Source organism: Manis javanica, chromosome 7 (assembly GCF_040802235.1).
Source record: "Manis javanica isolate MJ-LG chromosome 7, MJ_LKY, whole genome shotgun sequence".
NCBI classification, from domain to species: domain Eukaryota; kingdom Metazoa; phylum Chordata; class Mammalia; order Pholidota; family Manidae; genus Manis; species Manis javanica.
This window is the reverse complement of record NC_133162.1, coordinates 12015247-12033780: the sequence shown is the minus strand read 5'-3', so window position 1 is coordinate 12033780 and position 18534 is coordinate 12015247. Positions and strand designations below refer to the sequence as shown.

Genomic DNA, 18534 nt, shown 5'->3' with positions numbered 1-18534 from the left:
CTGAGTATAAATGGCATGTACCTCAATTCAATCATCTCACTTGAGAAACTTCTATGTCTTCTCTACCTGAGTCTAAAAAGGGTTACTAAAACTAATAAAAACATAATTATCCTCAGCCGATCCTTGATTTTACAAGCACCATCTAAAAACACAGCACAATGGAGAGTTCCACAAAAAGGCTACATAGTTGCATCCCAAGGATGGAGATCCCTAAGGCCAATGTAGCAGGAAGCTACTCTGACAGCACCATTACTCTGAATTGAGCACGTATCTCCAGAATATTCACAGGTGAGTAGGAGATACTGAAGAAGGAACACACTTCATTTCGACACCAGAACACAATGGCTTGGCAGCCTCGATCTGGTGCACGCTGCCATGGTCCTGACTAGAGGCAGCAATCAGAAGTCTGCGTGCAGATGACAGCTATAACACCAAGAAGGTGCACGCATCTTTTCTTCTAAGGTGAGCGGTGTAGAAGAAGGATAAAATAATGAAGACTAAAGAATGCAGTTTTGCTATTTTATCAAAATCTACAGAGCATCCCAACCTGAAAAATGGAAAAAGGGTCCCATTGTCTCAATATGTTACAGAGATCAAGAATAGATATATATTAAATAATCTTCTGATGGTTATTTGAAATTTACATATATTGCACTTTCTAGCTGAAAGTCTCTCACTAAATTAAATCTAAAAACCTAGAAAGACGCTCTGGTTACTTCATAATAAAAACTAATTCCTTTACATGCATTGCTCTGGGTTTGTATACCTTACACTTTTTCAAGTCTTTCAGATCCATGACCATGTTAAAAGGCACTGATGCTACAAATACCAATCTACATTTGGTTTTGGAAAAGGGTTTTCATGCACATACTTTGTCCAAATACTACTATTTGTTTCATGAAAGTCAGGGCTAAAACTGTAGCAGAGTGTAAATTTTAAGCCAATGAATAAACAGTTGGCTTGAAAAAATATTAAACTGACACGCAAAGCATTTGTTGCTCTGCCAGATACTAAAAATAAAAGCGACTTTTGCCAACATGGAAAAACTTGAATTGTTTCAGTTGGTTCTGAATTTGATTACTAGGTTTCACTAAGTTAATTCCAAAATGAGGTCTGTCATAACATTACCTTGTTTCCCACAAACCTTATCTCTTAAAAAAACCCAAAACTGGTATCTTATTTAAATATTAACTTCATACTATAGTTTTTATAGCATGGCAGGACATAAATTTCTTAAGAAGTGGCATCTTTACCTAACAAATGAAGATTTGGACATTTTGAAAATTACTCATATTTTAAGAATTAAATTCAAACTTGTCTTATCAAAGTAAAGAATAAGTTAGGTTATTAAAATATTTAAAAGATAACATTTTAGACAAAGGGGATCAGGAAAATCAGCAGATTTTAAATGTGAGGTTCTAAACTGTTATGCAAAGTTTAGATAACATTTTATTTCTGCCCTTGGCCTGCCCCACTCTTAGTTGTCTCTCTAAAATAGTAAGTGTGGTTAAAATATGGAGTTTGAGATTTATGACCAGTTGCAGAAACCTGTGTAACTACTGATTTACAGTTTAGGCCAAGGTATTTAACTCTGTCATCAGAACTAATTATAGCAAACCTAGGATTATATATTCAAACTCTCCTTTTGGTGAAAGAAATAGAATGTTCTGCTGAAAATCAGAAACATCCTGAGGCTCCCAAACAAGAATGTACAACCAACTTCACTTCTCAGAACCATTGCTTTCAAAGCTTAAAATTACTGTTCTTTGGTTAAGTTGTTTTAGCCTGAAGTACTTAAACAGTAAATCATGGTTACATTAATGCCATACCAATGGCCTGAAACATATTAATCTCAGTTAACAATAATTGACGTTTACATCACTAATCTAATTCAGGCATTCTAGTGGTAGTAAATGCACATGTTAAAGCTTCAGGGACTGAAGTTATTACTGATCCAAAAAGAATCCTTATTTTGCTGTGACCAGATGGAGAAGACAAATGACTACCTTTTTTTGGCAACATGTGTACTCTAAGAATAATGTTCCCATTTTATTGCTTTAATGAGTAAAATGTCTAATTCAAATTAAAGCTGAAAAATAAAACTGGTCCCAAACAATGTGCAAGCAGGACTAACCCAAGACAACTGGTCCCCTCTTCTTCTCCAAATCCTTCCCTCTCATCCCCTGTTCTGCTGTTCCATAATGTTTTTCACAACCCAAGCCTCAAAGGAGCTGAGACTAATGAGATGTCTTATCCAAAGAGTCCACTGCTACCCCCTGATTCCACCACAATGCCTTCCGTTCAGTGCAAATGCTCCCATCTCCACCAGCAGCTCTGAGTAGGGCGGAGTGGGTAATCACTAGCATCAGGAGGGGCTGAAGAAGGGCTTTAACGATTGGACTTCAGGTCAGAGGCCCCCAAATCAGACCCTAGCGGAGACCACTCAGGCAAGGCCTCAACAGAGTGGTGAAACATGCCTGCAGGGGTACCAAATGCTCTAAGGAAGTGGATACAGGAAAAATGAGGCATAGGCTTGCAGGAAAATGCCAGTCTTGGGGGACCCATGCATGAGAGTATCTATACTACCTGCTCAAAGATAACATTTCAAATGTTTCAGACAAAACACCAGGATTGTATAGTAGATATCCACAGTGGATTTTTTAGAGGAGAGGTTCCTATAAGTTTGTATTCACCTATTACGGGTCTGAAATGAGATATTATAGGTAAACACTATATGATCATATCTATAAAATGCAACAGGGAATGTTACATCATGAAATATAAGATTTTTCAATATTTGGTCTGGGCACCTTTTCATGATGAATTCCTTAAGTTGATATACAATCTCCTAAAATCTTGCTTTCTCTATACTGGCTTTTCACACCCAAGTACAAGCAAAATATTTTTGTTCTCTTAGATAGCAATTGGTTATTCATTTACAACAGAGATAGAAAAAACTTTAAAAATGCTACCATAAATTAATAAAATTTTGTTACTATTGTAAATCTAAAAATAACAAAGTAAAAAAATATATATACATATATAATTATAACCATGACTCACTTTCTGTGTTCCTGAATTTATATTACCAAACCAGAGAGTTTCTATCAGACAGCTAGAAAACCTCTGAAGGCTAATGAAGGGAGGGGAGCTGATGAAAACCCGGATAAGCAGTTCTTCACCTCTACTGAGCACCAAGAAGGGAGGTGCCAAAATACCAAAGGCCTGCCAAAAATCACAGCATCCAGCGATGGTCTCATTGGCCAGCTTGTTATATGATTCTCAGAGCCCTTCTAGTTAGGACTGTGAAATACACATCTGACCAAATGACTTCCCATGGCACCAGTCCTCTCTGTCCTCATTAATTCACTCAGTTCTCAAGGACTAATGGGTAGAGGAGTAAAAATAATCAAACCATGTTCTTAGATGGGTCAAAGTTATATTGTCTTGAGTCATAACTGTCCAATACAATTATCCCATTTTCTCTTCTAAGAACCATCTCATAATATGAAGAATGACATGGCTGAGATATTTAGGAAGCAATTTCTAGGCAGAGCTAAATTTAAATCATCCTCCAAAATACAACATTTTGTCCTTTTTTAAAAACCACAGTATTTTATGTGGAGAGATACAAAAATTAATTGATTGCTTTTATTATTTGATTGTGAAATATCAACTCTACTGCTTCTAATAAGGAACCAATAATTACTTTTCTAACAATAAGATAATCAGTCATTTGTAAGTACAGTATCAATCAAGACTTTCTTGCACTCATGCCTAATGCATAATAAACAGATGTCTAGCTTAAAAACATAATTCCAGAATAAGTACATTTATACTGAGTACAGGTAAGAAAATATAAGGAGCTCATTGGCTATGCTACACCAAATGGATGAAAAGTAAAATCAATTTTATACTGGAGGCCTATGTAAATAAATAAATAAAATCCTATCTCTTTTTTCCCTGCAAGTATGCTTAGATTTCTTGTACAAATAATAGAATGCTCCGTTTCATTCACTTCAATAGAATAAACTCTTTAGAAAAAGACTGAAAAGGTTTGAAAATCAACTCCTAAATTTTATGCTTATTTTTTCTATTTCTATCAATTTCCTGGCATTGTTAACATAAGCAAGAAAATCTTAGTAAATCGAACAATTGAAGAGTCAAGGAAAAATGCAAGTAAAGATTTGTATGTCTTGAAGAACAAGTTACATATATCCCATGTTGCTTTTGGTTTCCCATCTCTTCTTTGCTTCAAATCTAAAATGAAGAACATAAAAATACCAATTTATTTCTAAATACTAAAGTAACATGTTTACCAAGTGCCAAAGCAAAATACTTATAAAATTTTCACATATCCCGTTGATTACAAAATGAGCATCAAAAAGGATGAAAAATTGCCCCCAGTATTTACAATCTTATAAACATTCAAAGACACAATGAATAAAATGAGTAACAATTAATACAAACTAGATACACAAACTGTATCACAAGATTTTACTGTAATTCCTCTGGTTAGTTGGGTTAGTACTAAAAGTCTTGAATAAACTTACCCCCATGCAAGTTTCTTCTTCTTTCGAACAGCCTGTGAATTTTCAGCATCCTTTTTGGCTTTTACAAAGTTGTGGCAGGCAACCGCTTTGGCAATTTTTACACCAAGCTAAGAATTACAAAAGGGAAGAAAAAAGAGGTGAAAATATTCCAGCTAATACAAGAATTAACAATGTTAATACAAATACTTGAGAACTTGTGGGTAGGAATGCCTTATCTACAAATTTGAAATTCTTATGCTCAGGCCCCACTGAACAACTGAAGTATAACAAATGCAGAGATGTGGCCCATATTTCTCTACTGTATGGAAATCCTTCCCAAACAGAGGCCCCTCAAGGGCCCACAAGGGTTGTGATGAAGATCTTGAAGCTATTTCAGCATTTCAGTAGGCCAAACAGGAATTTATCCCTGATAAGGCTGCACAGACTGACAGAGACATCAAGTTTCTTTGCTCTGGGCTAGAATTACAGCAACTCAGTATGGTCACATCAGTTATCTCATGCTGATCTGAAGCTCTGATTGGCAGTCGTAGACATGATTAATAAAACATGGGAAAGCTAATTACTGCTTCATAAAAGTACTTTGTATGATGGGCAACAGCTTTTAATTCACTGATGGAATAAAGAATATATGGTGTGCTAAGAGGTGAGAAGGCTAGGCACCAGGACCACAGTACCTAGATGTTTCCTCTGCAGGTCCCTGTTCATGCTCCTCAAGCCCATTTGCCCCAGTCCTATAAGGTCCAATCAAAACAAAGCCTCCCACTGACCAAACCCTCTGCCTGCCAACACGACCCACCCCTGTCCCTGCTGCGAAATCTTCTTGAACTCAACCTAAAGCAGTCTCGTATTTCTCCAGCCCCCCAGCTTCCATGCCATGACCTGCAGTCACCACACTCTGTCCTACAAGGCTCTCTGGTCACGGAATTGCTCCTCAGTGATGACCTCCAGGATGTGTATGGTGATCTTCCAGTTTTAGTGAGCTCATCTTAAAAATGCCCCACCTACATGGATGGCTCAAAAGTATATGTGAAGAACCCAGGTTAAACAACAAAAGGAAAAATCTCTTTCTGGTGCTTTTTTCCTTTTCTATCCCTGTGCCTAGTGGGCAGCAGCTTTGTGGAGAAGGAAAAAAGACCTCATAAAGAAAGTCGACATATTAAATGGAAGCCGCTCTCTAGTCAATATATTAAAGCACAAGTTTTACGCATCTGCTTGCCAACAGCGAGGTGGGGTAGGGAGCTAAGAACACCTTGAAGAGTGTAAAAAGAGAAGCCAATTGAGGAAAGTGAGGTTTGACATGCTCATTGTTTCTTCTAGCTCATCTGGGAGAAGAGTTTCCTTTAGGATGAAACAAACAGGTAGTCATCTTTGGTTCACAAGGACAACATTCATTCAACAAATATGAGGAAGGCACAAATGCATTATTTTGCCAGGCACTGTTCCAGGCACTTGGAGATACAGCATTGAACAAAATAGCTAATGTTCAAAGTGGGAGGCTGGGAAGACTGGATTGCCAGTTACACTGACTGCTTTAATACTGGCATTGTGCTCTTGGTCCTCTTCTCATTTTCAGCTCTTTACCCTAGAAAAGTTAATCAAAGTCAACTAAAAAAAGGCTAAGAATCAAAGAGCTATAGCATCATCATCTAAAGAGAAAAGGAAACCTTGGAAGGATGCTGTGGCATAATTTATCACTGAGATGGATTTAACACCCACTAAGGACTACCCATTTATCTATCCAAGAACTACCCACTAAACATGAAAATCAGGGTAGCACCTGTCAGTTCAAGCTACTCAAAACTGCAGTATCAAACAAATCCCCAAATTTCACTAGCTGAACTTTTATTCTTATTTCAGTTAAAGTCTGCTGTGGATTGGTGGGCTCTTCTCTACCTTGTGACACCAGCACCTCAACATGTGGCTTTCAAGTTCGCTGTGTCCACTGCTACCCCTGATTCACACTAGCTCTTATAAATGCATTAGTCCAGAGTGACACACATCATTACTGCCCACAGCCCTCTGGTCAGAACTAATAAACTGCCTAATGTCATAAAATGTGCTTGCCACCTGTGCTTAAGATGTGTGCTAAGTATCTCCACATTTGTGTAGAATACTTAGTTTCTTCTGTCCCCCACCTTCCAAAAAGTAAAACACAGAACTCTGTATTTTTCTATATAACCATATTCCTATGTATTATATATCAAATGAATTTGATATATGATATAGTTTCACCAAGACCACCTCCCAAAATGTAGTCCCACCAGCTAATTCATCCTATATTTAAATTAAGTCTATACTTGGAGTATGAAATGAAAATGATCTGAACCACATTTGCCATGTACCATTAATCATGTGACAAATTTTCTACAACTGTTGTAAATTAAAATGTAGCTTACATGTTTTACTTACTGAAATTCTCCAATATGGGTTTTCTGAATTTGAGATAGACAGACCAAAGAATATTTCAGTGTGTCTGGACAGTCATTTGATTTAAATGAGACTTTTCATCTCCAAATGTCATATACTTAAAGAATATAAAAGTTTTTAGTTTTCTAGTAGCATTAAGGCCAAAGTCAGCACAATTGGCATCACAGTTAAGATTTAGAAAATGTTCCATAAGACATACTATAAACTTGTTAAAAATAGTTCATTACAATACATGAAATACCTGTTTACGTGAAAGGGTTTCATTATCTGTTGGACTAAGTAAATATAATAAGTGATTAGGTACATAGGCCACACTTTCAAACAGACCTGTTAGTGTAAAAGGTGTATTTCCTAACTGCATTTTGCCTTGGATTAGGTTAAATGGAATGTTCTTCAACTGCTAAAGATTAAACAAGCCTGGTCTATGTATTTTACAGAAAGAATCTTCTGGCATATAATGATGATGATAAATCATTATCAACTTTGTGTCCTTAATATGCTTAAAATGAATGTTTTGCTTACTCCCATGGAGACAAAAAAGGAAATCTTTGGAAATATGGAAGGATAATAAGATCTTCTATGGAAGAGAAGCTGAGAAGAAACGCATTTTCCCAGGCACAGTGACCAACCTGAGTTTCAGAAGATAAACGAGTATCGTGCTATGTTTCAGTGTTACAAACAAATAATATAGGCCGACAAGAACCCCTTTGCTTCTGCAAAAAGAAAAATGCATCTTCATGCCCAGTGTAAACATCACAAAAGATTGGCCAATGTTTTTATGTTAAAAATCTGTTTCAGGTCATCAGATAACTACAGCAACACAATATGGGAAGAAATTTTTTCAAATGAATAAAAATACATACAGAATTTCTTGTATGTGTAGCTGAAGTATCAGCATTTTCCATATAGAACATCCAATATTTTGCTGCATTTTAATTAAGGTGTCTAAACATTATCACAAAGAACTGCAAATTGGTCAGAGCAAGCGGTAAGGAAAATTAAGCTCTAAAGGCTTTTTATCACCATATTTCAGGAACCAAGGGTGTAAAATGTTCTAATTTGGGATATATTAAAAGCCATAAAAGGTCTTTCAAAAAGATTAATGGTACTTTGCTTGGATTTAAGATAAGGGCTTTAGCTGGTTGGAAAAGCAGGGCCCTGGCTGGACCCTTGAGGCATTCATCTTTACAGCCACTTGGAAGATTTGTAAAGGCGTCTGCATAACCTCAAGCAAATGCACGGCGACATTTTTTTAATTCCTTTCAATTTTACAGGTTTAGCATGTTGTAAATCATATTGGGTTGTAAAATAGATATAATGGCACATCTTGTAACATAGGAGAGATTTTTTAAAAGACAAACTTTCAAAATAAAGTTCGTTTTCCTTGCTAAACCTTGCCATTCCAAAGTTTGCTGAAAATCATTTGAGGCATCTGATTCAAACAGCTTAATCTAGCATAACTGTAAACTTCTTATCCATTTCATAAAATATTTTACTCATCTCAAAATTACTAGCTTGTAACAGATTTGTGAAGTTTTCCCCCCTTTTGAACACTTTCAAGGCACTTATTTAAAAATACCAATTATCATACTTTAAACTTTTATGGAATAATAGGTCTCTATGAAAAATATTTATGCCATTCTCTTTTGTTCTTTAATTAAATGAAAACAGATGTTTTCTGAAGTAAAGCGGAACCATTACCGAAGTACTTAAAGTGTTAAGGTCTTTAATTTTTATATCAGTTTGGTCGACAATTCCTGATTGTCTTTACTCAAGCTCAACATTAATGTCAAGCAAGTTACCTAGGAGACGAAAGAGATCAAAGAGACAAAAACCCCTCCAATGTCTGATTAATCAAGCCTGCAAACAGCTTATTTCTTTTAGCCCGCATGCAAGTATGAAAATGAGATTCTGGGAGCCGAACATTGTGCAGATTTGTTCATTCTTATCAGAACAAAGCCAGCGGCAGCTTATTTCATGGATCATTGGCACTGTCATCAGTGCTACACAGAACGGGTGACAGCTCCTCATTTTGAGGCTTGAACAAAATTAGCAAAAAGTCGGCACAAATTAGCCTCTCATCTTTTTGGTAATATGACATTATTCATTTACTTTTTATCCAATTTTTAATTTTTTCCTTGTCAGCTATCCCTTTCTAGTGTCTCTTGCATGGCATCTTTAAAATGCCTTCTTTAAAACAAGCAAAGAAATAGCCAAAGTCGAAATAACATGGAAAGTTCAAAATGCAAATAAAAAGCACTACCAATGACTGATAATGCTTTACTTTTTTATAACTTTCAAAACTTTGCACTAATATTGATAAACAACTCAGAAGCCCATGCAGTTAGAATCGGTAGTATATTTCAATGAAGAATATGGTGCAGCTAATGTGTTTTACTAAACCACAATTTAATACGGCATATGCTATAGTAAATTCAGGATGTCTACATTTGGATTGGTACCTTTCTCTCCATGGCCATACCTGAGACGCCAAAGCTCTGATGACAGCAAATAAGCTAAGCCATATTCAGTCATTTAAACTCTGACTTTAAATCAAGTCATTTTCTCTGTTATAGGAAATTGCCTAATTTCATTGTCATCTTAAAATGTGCATGCACAGGTTTGCATGTTTGTGTACTACACAGGTCTATGTGTATGCACAATTGTACAAACACCTGTTTTTTTTTTTAACTTACAACTTCCTATCAGTTAAAATCAAATGGTTTTTTTTCAAAGCATAATCCAAGAAATCCTGTTTTTAAAACACATCATAAAGATATATTTATATACACATATATTGTGTATGCATATGATTCACCTTGCAATTTATTTTAGAAAATATGTATTTGGTCCATGAGGGGTGAGAAGACATACTTTGATTCCAATACTATACTCAACTTTGATTTCATAGTATAATCGTTTATATAACACCTGTTTTAATGATGACTATTAAGGCTTCAAATTATATACATAGATTACAGTATTCCAAAGGATAGAGAAAGGATGTTATACTGTTGAAATTACTCCTGGATATAGACATTTATACTCAGGCAACTTATCCCATTCATAAGGGGAAAAAAAGCATTAAAAAATTAACCATAAGCCGTTAGATGCTTTATACAGTCCCCATAAGAAAGACAGTTTTTTTAAAGAACTGTAGTACTGTTTTCAGCAATTTCTTTATCTCTGTTCTTCTAAGAAAGCTTATTAACAAGCTTTGAACTTAAAATCACATTTACAATAATGTGCCATCAACAGTTTTATAAGCTAATTAGAAAAAGATTAATTAATGACTGGCTGCTAATAAAATGGCAATCATGAAGAAAGAAACCAAGGGTGCTAAGCTTCAACTACCACCAATTAAGAGCTAATTACAAACAAATTATATATGTGTTTTGCTGTGGGCTTTAATTTACTAAAATGGTTTTAATTAAAAGAGAAAACATGCTGATTAATTGAACTGCAGAAAAAATCTACAGTATACACTGTGCTTTGTCTGTCTCTTTAATTAGACTTGTAACATCTGAAATCTTTTTTTAAGGTTTGTTAAAAGCACAGATAAACATAATTAAAAGAGAGCATAAGGAACACCACTCTAGGTGATCACCCAGTTGTACCCCAAAGGTTAAAAAGAAAACATCCTCAATGCAACAAGATCTAAGGGAGCACACCCAAAAACCTGAAAGAAAAACCCATCACTCAATACCATTTTGTTTCTCTTCTATTAAAAAGCTCCAACTTCAAGGGCTTTACACAATTTTTTATGGGACTGAACATTATCTTTAAACTTGAGGTAAAGGAATTCAACTAGGTGTTCCCTTACCTGGTTTTCATATATTCTGCTAATTGTTCATCTATATGAAATAACCGAATTACTCCTAAGAACTAAGGAGAACAAGGCTTCAAAGATTCAAAGCCACCACTTAAAAAGCCCCCCAGACTCTGCGCAGACTACAAAACGATATAGAGAGGAACATTTAAATTTAAAAACAACTGAGAAATAACCAAAGTTAATGAAAGTGAATCCGTTCTAGATGATCCTTAAGAGACAAACAGCCCCTCCCGTGGTGGAGCGCCCAAGTTCCCCAGGTGGCTGATCAAGCTGCAGGCTTAGTAAAAGCCCATTCAATGAGGGCTTTTCTCTCCCCAGTGCCCCTATGTGCTTTCCCATTGCTACTCAGTGAAATATACCACAAAGAAAATGGTCCTAAACTCTACCGTCTACCTGGAAAGAGAAAAGAATAAAGAAAAAGGAAAGGACAGGAGTCAAGAGTAGTGAAAAAGGGACAAAACACATCTTGCTGGAGAGTTTGCAGGCACTGGATGACTATATGAAACAATGTATTCTTCGAACACACCCATGGTACCAGCAACAAAAATAATCCCCTTGCGATTAAAAAAAATGTTGGAATGGAGATATTTAATTTTAAATTCTTAATGTATATAAATGAGTAATATTCATGGCATTTTTACTTTGTTTACCCTATTTTCAGTGGCTAGAAAACACAATAATTAAGAAATCAAAGAGTACCTGCCATCCTTCTCAGGAACATCAGATCCAACGATAAATTTTATAATAGCTAATTGGAATATACATTCAGTTTCATATCTCAACAAACCATTTTACATTTGGAAACATGATTGTTCAGATATTTCTAACCAAAGAAAGTATTCACAAAAATGGGAAGAAAATCATTTTGCTCTCTGGGTTACAGATTAAAGGGTTTAGAACCACTGGATTTGCTTCAGTGTAGGTCTTTCAAAAAAAAATTTTCAATTGTGATGCATACACCTTTCCTAAAATATTTGAGCTTTGAAAATAGCACTGCTGGGAAGTAACTGTAAATTTACCAAATTTTGCAACATCTCTATTACAAAAATTCAAACAAATTCTGAACTCTAGTATGATAATGCTCCAGGAACATTGATAGATAAATCTGGCAAATTTGTATTATTTGGGGAGGATTTGGAGTGGGGGATAACTCCAGCTTTCATTCCCTCAATATAACACCTCATATACATCAACATAAAACTAATAACTAAAATGAAAAGGGTGAATTGTAGCCACAATCCTCTCAGGGAAACTAAAGCCTAACAATAAACTGTGTTGGAAAATTCTGAATGCTCGAGCAAATGCTGCAGCATCTGGGGCTTTCCTGGGAAAGGACTTCTTCTTAATGTTAACATAAAATGCAAAACTCTCCTCAAACGTAATATACCTCTCTTCAATAAGAATGCTTTAAGATATCCTGGAGATTATTCTAAAAATAGAGGTTAGGCTACAAATTAATAATCTGCCCAAATTTAGAATACATTTAATTTATTTAGCTAAGAAAGAATACAATTTAATCAATTCAGACATGAGTTTTTTTTAAAAAAACATTCCTACCTTTATTATTTAAATTAAGAAACTATTTATATTTCAACATTATCAACTTTATCTATGTTTGGGAATCCAAAAATTTAAGTAGTCTATTTAATAAATTTAATAAAATTAAATTTAGTTTAATTCATACTGCCAATGTAGTATCTATTTATAGCTATAAAAAGAATACTACTAAAATAAGGTAATATTTTTTAATCATTTATATTTGTGATAACTTGGTTTCCCAAATAATAATATGTTCAATAACAGTAAAGGTTGAAGCCACTGCCTTAGGCCTCCATTCATAAGTTCAAGCAAAAGAGCTTTAATATATGAAAGATTTTATATCATTATTCCAAACTGAAGGTTTTTGGCCTTAGCAAAGATGGCTGCAGATTTTAACCAAAATATCTCAGATATTAATATTAATACATTGAAAATTATAAAAAACAAAATGACTACTCTTTCTAGGTTACACAAAATGGTTATAATGTTACAACACTAGAAGTTCTGATGTTTTCAAGGAGTTTAGTTGGTGCTGCCAAAGACCATCCTAGTTGAGTCACTTACAGAAAAAGTAATCTTAAAGGGTATGCACTATACAAAGCTCAAACAAAATTCACAGGCAACCTCTCTTCCCCATTTATTTCGACCCTGACACTGCACAGGGATAACTGATATCAACCTAAGCAATATTTCTAGTTAATTTAGGTGTGACCCATTTGATGATAGAAACTCACTGTCTCCCGCCAAACCAAGTTGTTTTTTTTAATCTGTAACAGACTAGCTGAAGGTGCCTAGAGAAAGATTCTCTTTCTAAAATGTGAGATTCAACCTAAGTGCTGCCTATTTAATTAAATGTGGGCTTTAGCACTTCATTTTAAAATACTTGTTTCAACTGATTTCTATAAATTGGTATGATCTGGATTGTAACAAAGATAATGTATGAGAAAAGACAAGTACCAAGGGACGGAATTTTCAAGGATCATTGTCAATGAACAGAATGATGTAAGCCTGAGGTTATTAACAAGCCATAAATATGCTCAAATACTTACGTGTGCCTGTGTATATATACTTTTTTAAACAACTTTTTTTCCAAATTAGACCAGCTTCATCAGTAGGACACAAACCCAAGTCTAGTTTTCCACTTCATCTCTCCTCTAAGATTGTTAACAACAAAAAGTATTTAACCAACAGGAAGGACAGTCCCAAAGCAATCACATTACTGCACGGCAAAAGCAAAGATAACAGCTCGGTTTATCTTCAAACATGTGAACCTGAGCCATCCCCACAACCAGAAAACACGCATCCTTAGCGTCTTTGTTAGTTTAAGGAAATGTGACTCTGGAAACACGCACTTGCTGCATCACAATGGCAGTGCACAGCCAGCCTTATTTCGGCATACTGTTTGTTTTCTAGATTTTGAGGAAATGTTTCCAAGGCCCATTCTCAGATATGGTTTTACTTCTGGATTCATTTTTCTCAATACTGATGCTGCACTATTGGTTTCACAGGCTTATAAATGTTAAACATCAAAAATTAGTTTCACTTATTATGGTTGGAAAAGCCTTTAAGAACTCTGGGATCTGTGCCTTTGAGCAAAGGCTTTATCAGCAGGTCCCAGTCACTGCTTCTTGAGAAAAGAAAACGGTACTGATTAAAAACCAATATACCTGATTTCCAAAAGGACACCTACCATGCACGTATACATTTAATTCATAAAGGGTTTCGGCACTAAACTTACAATTACTTACTTGTCAAAATCCCATCTCTCATATCCATGGTGACTGGCACCAAGGGGATAAATAAGAAAAATTAAATCTTAAACTAAACTATTCAAGAATTCCATCTTGATTGCTTTAGTATTCTTCATGGGTGTTTAACTAACATAGCATCAGTATCTTCCCCATGTCTGTGTCTGAATAGCAAACACTTTCCAGATGTTTTCTACTTATACAAGGAAAAGAGTATAGCCCAAATTATTGTTCTTCCTTTTAATCAGAATTCTTTAACCACACACTAAATAAATTTAATTTATTTTAGTAGAATAAAGCATTATATTTGTAGGCAAGTAAAAAGAACACTTGAGAAATATGTTCACGATCCTTACAAATGCTGTAAATATCATGTATTTCTAAAGCAATCTTATTTATCATAAAGGTGACAGGAAATAACCACCCTTAAAACAGAAAATACCTTGCCTAGTGCTAAGCAATTCTCATTTCTAAAACAGAACTATGGCAAAACAAAACACAAAAACAGAAACCTAACATCCTCAAAAGAAACACAGGTATCTGAGACCTGTAGGCACTACTTTTGCACATTCAGACAAGTAGCTTTAGAAAAAGGAAAGTTCATGAGTGACCACCGGTGGGGCAGACAGGGTGGGAGCTAACATGCAAGCACTGGTGAATGCAAGGCCACTGGTAACCCCATCGTCTCCCAGTGCCCCATTAGGAAAACTATCCAATTTTCAATGGCCCAGGCTTACTGAGAGGTTTAACATAGATACATGAAATATTCTATAATCAAATACCTGATTTAAGACAAATTTTAGATTTGGTTTGCCAGGTAAAGATGAAAAGTACAATCAAATAATGTATTAAAGATCCAAAGTCATTGGGCAACCACCATAACTGTCCCAAACAGGGACAGAATCAGTAATGGATGCTAAAACTAGTGGATAGAGGATAATGTGAAACAGAATATTTACACAGTCTCAAATTACCTTCCATCTCTCTATGAGATACTTATTAATTACACAAGGAATATAGCAATGTTAAAAAGGAGAAAAAGAAAGACAAAAAGAATAACAGCCAGCCTTTTATGGATCATGTGGAGCCCACATTTTAATGCCACAGACTAGGTCTTGCATTGCTCTTTCTCCCTATAGCCAGGCAAGGAGCTGATGAAACTTACTGACTTGGGGCCTCTGGCTAAGTCAGTAACCTCATTATCTGGTAAAGATCACAAAATACATAACTCTCGGGTCTTCAAAAGAAAGTCCAGACAAGCAATGATAACGGGACACCAGTTTATTGAGTCCTATGATCCCTGAGAGATGACAGATGAAGATACAGAAGTCCACAGTGTTTCTGAAAACAATCAGGCAGCCATACCTTGGGCCCTGCTGGTTTTTATCAAATTTCTATCTTTAGCTTTACTGGAACTATCTAGCCAATTCAAAGAACAGCCAAGTGCTGAGGGTACCAGCATCTGCTGGACAGCAAACAGTAACAAATTCCCCCAATTCCTAAAAGGATTCAAGAGATACATGCTTAAACATGAGACACAACATGTATTTAAGTGGTGTATTTAAGTACCAGTTAGTCCTCTAAGAATTTTTGCTTCTCACGCAAATGCAATGGGTACTAGAGAAGGCTACCAAAAGGCTGCATATCCCTTACTTACGGTGACCAAGACCAGTGATTGATGTTGCTGCCTTAACCTCATTCGTTTCTCAGTCCTTGGAAGCCCATTTAGACCTTGAGCCACTCTTCATTCCTCGCTACCCACATGATGTCCTACTGTACCGACTCCTCCCCATCCTTGTAGCCATATATACCCATTGGAATCTCTTCCATCCCTAGAAGCATTGGCCTTCCCTACCATTCTCTGACATTTCATGGTCAACCCCCAAAAATTTGGAGATGAGATATATTGTGTATATTTGGCAGGCTGGCCAAGAAACTGAACCACTATTTCTAATAGCATTTCTAAGGAAAAGTAAGTTCTAAATGCCAAAATAGTTTACTTATTAACAAACAATTTTAAAGATGATCTTTAGCACACAGCAGATTTGTAGGGATAAGGGCCCAGATATATATCAAACTGCAGATAGTGAACTAACAGTGAAATCCTACTGAGTTTGTGGTACAAATCAACACACTATCAAATTCACTCTATTAAATGTAATACTTGAACTTTTCTATTGAAAATAGCGTAATAAAATGCTATTATAGTCAACAAATGCCATTATCAATTAAATAAGAATCTGGTTACTTTAAGATGAAATAGAGCAAATGTCAAACTAAAAGCACAAGAAGTAACATAAGCTGGGAAGTAAAGAATAAATCTTGTAAGAAAAAAAAACATTAAAAAATGTTTTAAATGTCATTTTTTAAAAGGGTACATAACTTCCATTTATGCTGCTTCTTGCTTATGTCACAAACTCAAGTTCATAGCTTCATAATTTCCTTTAAGTTTATCATTAATAAATACACAGTATAAGTATTATAAACAGATTATAAATGAGTATTTAATGTGCCAGTGATTTTAAAACTTAAGAAAAAAGAAAGATAATTTCTGAATCCCTAAGATTCATTTCTAGACTCGTTTTTTTTCCTACATAAAAATATAAACCTCACAAGCATACTTATGCCAAGAACAGAAAACAAACTGACCAAAAGCCATCAATAGTAGATTTTTTGACATCTGAGGATGGAAGAGTAGAGGGTTGTTTCCATAGAAGAATTTACTGAAAGAGTACTTTCATATCACTACACTCAGTTTGGAAAAATGTTCACCGGCAGTTAAGTAAAAAAGAATAGTGAGCATGGTCATCAGTTTACACAGACGACTGATGAATGATGTTCTCTGTGTAACTGAACACTACGGAGTAGTTACGGTTTCACAACAAGGTGAAGAAGGTAGGAAAGCTATGGTAGAGCTTTTTTCCTAGAAAGGACAGAAAATAATTATAAAACAACAACAACAGCAAAACATATGCCAGCATGAGCTCTTTACTCTGTGTGTGACTTTGCCTATGTGTGACACCTCCCACTGATTCCCAGTTGGAGGAATATTATGCTCAGAAGGTGCAAGTCAGAATCTTGTGGACACCTTGTGTACTTGGAAAAAGAATATTCAGTATATCTGATGGCTTTATTCTACAGACTAAAGGTTAAATAAAAAAGGCTGAAAATTCTTTAGGGCTGAGGGAGGTATTTAGAATATGCAGGAAGAAAGCACTTTGGGGAGCAAGGGTTAGGGACATGTTGAAAGGCGTGACATTAGAACACGAAGCTGCCCTCAGGGAGAGTTAAACTGAATTAAAGATGCAAATGGAAAAAGAAAGCTAGCCTTTTAATCGTAACTGGCAAAAAGCTCACTAAACTAGGTGAAATCTATGGGTGAATGCCAATCATGGATTGTATCCAGCATAAATTTTAGACCAGAATAATTTTAAAATATTAAAGAAAAAAATAAAACCCAGCATTCTGAAATAAATGGCAAAGTAAAAGGGAAAAAAATAGAAAGGAAAGCCTTAGATGAGATATTTGAATACTGAACTTACTCATGATCATAAAAACAATGTACATTCATTTTCAAAAATTCTGGAAATACAAAAAATGTGCCATCAGTTTGACTCACCTCTCGAGTAGCTAGCTGGTTGCTGAGCTCCTCAGCCTTCTCAATATCCCACTCCTCCACAGCCTGGTCTATACGCTTTTCAAGGCCTGACTAGAAAGAAAAAAACACAACAACTAAAAGGAAGGAAAGCAAGGCAAACATTTGCTAGCAATGTCTATGTCCTGGAACTACACCAAATGCTTTATATACTTTGACCATTTAATTCTCCTGATGAGTTGGTACCACTCCCATTTACTGGTGAGGAGAAGGCAGCTCAGAGTTATTAAATGGCTTATTCAAGGTCAGGTAAGATTTTTATGATGCCAAGGACTATGCTTTCCCTTAATAACCATACAATGTTAATGATAATAGAAATCATGACATGCTTATTATATGGTAGACCCTGGGCTTAGTAATACAAGAAGGAAGCTCATTTAATCCTTAAAACAGCTCCATGAAATACTGTTATCCTATTTTTACCATGAGGACACAGAGGCTTATATTCACTACCTTGGCAAAGATCACAGTCTATTTTGGTAAGGCCATCACATGAACCTAGGCTTGCCGAGAGCCTATATCCTCAATCCCCGTTCTCCTCGGCCTCTTTTCTCTACTGCCTATTCCTGTAGCTTGAGACCTACATTCAGTAGCCCTTCCTAGTCTTGGACTATGGCTAATAAGTTGGATATTAAACATGGGAGGAAACGTATATATAAGAATGATTTTATTGTCCTATAGATATGTTTTTTTTTATTTACTAGCTGAAGATATTTCAGAAAATCATCATTAAAATTGTTGTATTATCAAACAGACTAGGTAAGATTCATCACACATTTA

At 35.5% G+C, this 18534-nt stretch overlaps 1 protein-coding gene across 5 annotated transcripts in view; it reads right to left on the bottom strand.

Moving 5' to 3' along the window:
- Positions 1 to 3637: 3637 nt before the first annotated feature.
- FAM204A (family with sequence similarity 204 member A) overlaps positions 3638 to 18534 on the bottom strand; it is a 30006-nt gene continuing 15109 nt past the window's right edge. For all 5 annotated transcript variants that reach the window (XM_037011584.2, XM_037011581.2, XM_037011583.2 and 2 more), the window contains 3 exons: positions 17719 to 17808; positions 4554 to 4660; positions 3638 to 4260 (listed from right to left, as the gene is read on the bottom strand). In XM_037011584.2, coding sequence (XP_036867479.2) covers positions 4209 to 4260; positions 4554 to 4660; positions 17719 to 17808 — 249 coding nt within the window. In that variant the 3' untranslated portion in view covers positions 3638 to 4208. The remainder of the gene's footprint in view (positions 4261 to 4553; positions 4661 to 17718; positions 17809 to 18534) is intronic.